Source organism: Propithecus coquereli, unplaced genomic scaffold (genome assembly GCF_000956105.1).
Source record: "Propithecus coquereli isolate 6110/MARCELLA unplaced genomic scaffold, Pcoq_1.0 Scaffold137, whole genome shotgun sequence".
Lineage (NCBI taxonomy): Eukaryota > Metazoa > Chordata > Mammalia > Primates > Indriidae > Propithecus > Propithecus coquereli.
In genome coordinates, this window is record NW_012137969.1 from 5,762,263 (window position 1) to 5,768,262 (window position 6,000).

General features: G+C 59.9%; 1 protein-coding gene across 1 annotated transcript in view; it reads left to right on the forward strand.

Annotated features, from left to right (window-relative positions):
• CARD11 (caspase recruitment domain family, member 11) overlaps positions 1-6,000 on the forward strand; it is a 40,029-nt gene that overhangs the window by 21,244 nt on the left and 12,785 nt on the right. The window contains 6 exon segments of the mRNA XM_012638923.1: positions 389-440; positions 2,305-2,387; positions 3,430-3,530; positions 3,725-3,777; positions 5,505-5,637; positions 5,884-6,000. Of these exon segments, the coding sequence (XP_012494377.1) occupies positions 389-440; positions 2,305-2,387; positions 3,430-3,530; positions 3,725-3,777; positions 5,505-5,637; positions 5,884-6,000 (539 nt within the window).

A 6,000-nucleotide genomic window follows, 5' to 3' on the forward strand; every position in this document is an offset into this window, starting at 1 on the left:
GGCAGCTGCCCAGAGCCTCATCCTCTCCTGGCAGTTCCTTGCATACCCAGCTCCGCTCAGCCTCATGTCCCCACACGTCGCCCCTTCCCCTCGGCTGCTCTTGGCTCTCGTCCTGTCTTCTGCCAGCACCATGTTGCATGGCCTCCCTGGGAGGCTGTTTGTCTGCACCAGCAGCTGCCTGGCTCGAGCCCAGGGGAGCCGCTGCGTCTCGTCGTCCCGGCCGCGGGAGATGGCACCGCGTTCGTTCTGTGCCAACCTAGGCGGCCGCGTGACGAGGGACAGGATGGCGCACCTCATTTCATTTTTTTCCTTAGCTCCAGTGACATGTGTCTGGGGCCTTGTTTGATTTGTGTCCTGCGTCTCGTTTCTTCCCTTCCCCTCTCTTCAGCTGCAGAGAGCCAAATCCCCCATCAGCCTGAAGCGAACATCAGATTTTCAAGGTTAGTGAGACGCCCGGATCCCTCTCGCCATCTCATCCGTCATTCCAGCTCTCTCGGTCTATCTGTTTCTCCCAGTGGGTCCATCAGTCCTGCAGGGTAAACCTGGAGAGGACTTGGGGGTCCCCAGGTGATGGGGTCTGCCCAGATAGCAACTAACGTTTATCGTTATCCAAAGTGAGTGGGAGCCGGGACTGCAGACATATCACCTCTGGGGTTCCCTCCACCCCACCCCGCCACTCCCGGTGGGCCTGTCCAGAGCCCCTGACTCTTCCACTGAACTCTGCATCTCTGCTCACGGGTTGTCAGCTAGAGGACCGTGTGCCCTTCCCCCAAGGCTTTGGGCTGGGCTGTCCCCAGACTCGTGAGGCTGTCTGTTCACCCGCAAGCCTCTGGTCCTCCGAGACACACTGCCTCCAGCATCCTCCCTCCCATTCTTGCTGGTCTACGTGAGTGACAGATTGGCCAGCAAGGCTTGGCCCAGGCAAATCAAGCACCTACTATGTGCCAGGTGCTGGAAGGTCCTGGTAGACACCCATGGAGCCCATGCACTCAGGCAAGGCCATAGCCAGGAGGCGGAATGTGCGTGGGACACTGCGAAAGCATGTGGAGGAAGGTTGGAGAAGGATCCCTCAGGAAGGGAACATTTAAACGGGGCCTGGAAAAGGCAGCATTTTGGCCAATGGGCAGTCTCCAGAGAGACTCCTCAGGACAGATCTTAGCACGTAAACAGTTGTGGAGACCAGGAAGTGCATAGCACAGAAGCTGCCCTGCAGCGGTGGCTCACAGAGCAGGAGAGCCCTGGGGCTGAGACTTTAGGTACCATGCTGGAGACGTGGCCCGGTCTTGCACAGAGAGGGCCTCCAGGTGGCTCCAGGGAGGGCAGGAGAGTGAGGAGTCCAGACCCCAGCTTCAGGCAGTTCTCGTCAAGCTTGGAGGGCAGGGGAGAGGCCCAGAGCTGGGGCCCAGTCCAGATCCCTCATGGCTGTGTCAGGAATCTCAGTGGCCCTCCTATAAGGAGGGAAATGCAAAGGGCCTGGGGCCCGTGGAAGTAGAGAAGGTGTTTTCCCCAAAAGGAAGGGAGAGGGTACACCCAGCCACGGGGCTTTATTGCTCCTTACCAGACCCCGACAGGCTTCCCAGTGGGAGGTGCCAGGGGCCTAGCGAAGGACAACAAGGCACCCACCAACTGGGGCATATATGTGCATCTGTCTATGTCTGTCTGTGTCTGTGCACGTGCACACACACACAGCATGGTGGGGGGTGACCAGGAGGGGACACAGATGACAAAGCCATCAGACGGGGGCCGAGAGGAGTGTGCAGAGTCCCCAGGCAGCGGGGCGACGCCAAGGGAGACTTTACTGAGGGGGGACAGACCTGCCCGGCCCCCACTTTCCCTGGTTCACTGGTTGACCAGCCCTGCCTATCAGGGGTAAAGTGGAATCCATTCTGAGGATGGAGAATTTGGTAAGGGGACCTGTGCCCCCAGCTGTGCATTGTCCCCAGAGAATGCCCAGAATGTCCCCAGAGACAAATGACATCGTCCACCTTGACCCAGGCTGCTGGGGCTGGCCCTGGCAGGGGACAGGGGCATGTTGGTAAGAAGGCCGTCCCAGGAGCCTACATTTGGGTTGGGATGAGAAGAGAAGGTTTCGAGCGCTCTTCCTCCTGCAGATGCCAGAGGGGGGTCCCCACCCCGCCTGGCAGGTCGAGGCTCAGGGCGGATGGCCGGGTAGAAGAGCCCTGCCCTCCGTGCCCCTCACCCTGATTTCCTTTCCCTCCCTTTTCTCTCTCTCCGCTCTCTTTTCCACTTCATCCTCTCCTGGACCCTTCCCTTCTCCCTGTGTCTCCGGCATCTCTGGGACAGTCAAGGGACATGAAGACGAAGGCACCGATGCCAGCCCCCGCTCCTCCAACTCCCTGCCCGTCAGCAGCTCCTTCTCCAAGATGGTGCGTCTCTGCCCCGCTGCCCACCCCCAGCACCCGGCCCAGGTCCCCACCTCGCCCTCCTGGGGTACAGCCCAGCCTTCCTTATGTTTATTTAAAGACCTTTCCACAGGCTCACAATGTATTTACACCTTCCTGCTGCCTCCTTTCCCAATTTAACACTTGGTGGGAGGAGGAGCCAGGCCTCCGAGGGGCTGTAGCGAATCGAGCAGGCAGCTGAAAATTCTGCTGCAGCTTCGCCCCTGACGGCTCCTGCGGCCTGGGGAGGCGGGAGGGGGGCTGCAAGCTGCAGGAGCCGCCACAGAGCCCAGGCTGGGCCCCCTCCTGGCCCAGTGTCCCCCACTACCCAGCTGCAGCCCACCAGGCCAGAGGCAGGCAGGGTCCCAGCCACCGCATCCGGTGCTGCTTGCCCCCAGCCAGGCAACAGAAGGCACAGGATTAGAAATTCTAACCCCGAGGGGAAGCCCTAGGAAGCTTGTCGGCTCAGCTTCCAAAATCAGGCCCTAGGGGAGGCAGAGATTTCATAACGAATGATGCCTGTCTGATGGAGGCTCTGGGTGGCAAAATCCAAGGCTCTTATTTAAGGCAGCCCTTGCCAGGAGCTGGCAGGCCTGCTTTCAGAGGTGACCCTCCAGCAGCTGTGCTGTCCAGGGGCATCCACTGCCCTCCCCGCCACACTCCAGACCCACACTGTCCATCATGCCCACAGCAGGCGCAGCTGCGGGACATCATGCTCAGCCTGTGCGGGTGGCAAGACACCCCCTGGCCTCCAGGGCCTTGGCTGGTTCCCTCCTGCCTGCATCCTCCCTGTGAGCAGATGTGTGAGCAGATGTGCTCCCAGCTCGGCGGCTGCAGCACCCCAGGCTGAGCTCGAGCCTTCTCCAGCCAAGGTCGCTGCTGAGACCCAGCTCGCTGCGCCCACGCTGCCTGAGTCGGGGGGCAGAACCAATCCAAGTTAAATTTAGTCCCTGTGTATATAATATTTATGCCCACGGAGCCTGGGTGCATGAATATCCGGCTCCAGCAACACGTCCGTGTGTCTAAGCAGCCCCACCGGAGCCGCAGCAGCATCATGTCAATCACCGCCGAGCCCCCGGGAAACGACTCCATCGTCAGGCGCTATAAGGAAGATGCACCTCATCGCAGGTGGGTGGCAGGTGGAGGGAGGAGAGGGGACATCTGCTGGTCCCCACCGCGTGCCAGTTTGCTTACCCCATCCCTGGCTAGTCTGTGCTCAAAAACTCAGCCGTCCTTCCCTTCCCCTGCCCGTGTACACACGTGCACACACACGCTCACCTCACTCACACGAGTTCCCTCCCTACCCTCCTCATGTTTTGCAGCACAGTCGAAGAAGACAATGACAGTGGTGGCTTCGACGCCTTAGACCTGGACGGTAGGTGCCTGTCAAGTCTGAGAGGGTCACAGGTGCATCGCGAAAGAGCAGGGCACCTCTCACACACCTCTGACCTGCCTAGGAAGGGACCCTGCACATAGTAGGTCCTCAGGAAATGCCTATGGAATGACAAAGTGAAGGAGATGAGCCTCTGTCCCCAGGCTTGCCTATGGCCAGAGACACCCTGGGAGCGTGTTCTCTATCTCATGGGCAGTGGGGACAGAATTAGGAGAAATGCTCTCGTGAGTCGTAGCCAAGCCCTGCAGAGGTGCTTGGCCCATATACCAGGTCCAGTTTAATCCAACAGCTGCTTCTGGAAATACTATTGTTATCACCTTTCACAGATGAGGAAAGGGAGTCTTAGAGATACAGAAGAACAGTAGGGTGGAGGGTGGGTCGGACGCAGGGAGTGTTCATAAGAAATCCATATATTAAGCTGTTAACCAACCTGCACAAAATGAGTATGGGGAAGGGGGGCAAGGTTATTTTTCATTCCCTGAAATTGGGGGTGTAAGGCAGACAGACACAGATGGGGCTGAGGCTATGGGATGGTCCTAAAACACCCTCATGGGCAGGGCTGGTGCTGTGAGGAGGGCACTCCCTGGGCCCAGAGCAGGCCACGCAGAGCCAGAACCACAGGCTTGGCCCCCAGGGCATGTGTGCAGTGCCAGGCACCCTGCCCTCCCAGCCAGGAAGTTCAGCTCGGCCCAGCACCCCTCGCCCCGCCTCATGCTAGGTGCAGTGACACAGAGACTCATATCCCCAAGTCCCTGCCTTGGCAGACACGGTGGGGTTACAGCTGTGAGCCAGTGGGGCAGACGGATGCAGGTTCACAGACCCAAGGAGCATCTGGATGGGTCAGTGGGAGGGAGAGAAGTAGGAAGGGCTGAGCTGGGCTCTCTGGAGATGACTCCATGTTTGCCTCTGGAGGGTGGCAGCAGGGGCCTGCGGCTCGGAAGCCCCCAGATGTGCCCTGCCAGCCCCCTCGGGTCCAGGCTGCCCCACCCTGCCCCCGCCCCATGCCGACCAAGGCTGCCAGCAGATGAGAGGCAAGATTAGCGGTCCTCCTTAATGGGGGACCATCAGAGCCACCAAGTGTTAAAGATAGGTTAGCACCTCATCGAGGCTGGGTAATGAGAAGAATTGAAAGAGTTTGGAAAGGGGAGAGCTGGAAAGAGAGGCCTGGGCAACCGTCCAAGGTATTTTGCAGTGTCGGGAAAAATATCTCTGCAGAGAAGCCTTTGTTATCAGCCCCGAGCAGGACTCGCAGGTCCGGAGTGTGTGGAGTGGGGGTCTCTCCCCCAGGGCCCCCAGTCAGGCCACGAGTGAATGTGGGGAGGGACCTCTGTGTCTGGCCCAGACCCTCCTCTTTCTGCCCTGCCCAGGCCCAGAGGGCGGAAGCTGGTGGGTGTTGGAGAGACCTAGGTGGCCCCAAAATGAAAATCTGAGTGAGGACTTGATTCAAAGACAGAACCAGCAACTGCCAATGGAAAGACACCCCTCCCCCAACCCCGCCACCTTTCCAGAACAAGAAAAGGATGAAAAGGATTCTTAAAAACCAGATCCCTACTAAGCAGGCACTTCTGGAGGCAGGAATGGCTCTCGCGGAAAGGACGCAGGACTGGACTACTGGTGCCCTGGGCCTCAGGGGACCCTCAGGGACGGGCAGGGGCGGGAAAGCCAACCTCCCTCCATTCGGGTGCTGACGGGCCCTTGCTCCCTTGCAGATGACAGTCACGAGCGCGGCTCCTTTGGACCCCCCTCTGTCCACTCCTCCTCCTCCTCCCACCAGTCCGAGGGCCTGGACGCCTACGACCTGGAGCAGGTCAACCTCATGTTCAGGAAGTTCTCTCTGGAAAGGTGCCTCCGCCATTGAGCACAGGGGAAGCTCGGGTGGGGCAGGGGCGGGACAAAGGCCCCTCATTCCCTTGCTCCCCCACACGTCACACCACGTGGCCAGCAAGGGGGCCAGGATGCCCCAGCCCCTGATGGACACAGGAGGCTGTGCCGCCAGGGTCCCCGCGCCCGTCTCACCCCGGCGTGTCCTGGTGGAGCCTTTCTCTCCTCAGCCCAGCTGCCTAACTGCCATTTCCTTTCCTGACGCAGACCTTTCCGGCCCTCGGTCACGTCCGTGGGGCATGTGCGGGGCCCTGGGCCCTCGGTGCTACACACGACACTGAACGGTGACGGCCTCATCACCCAGCTCACCCTGCTGGGGGGCAA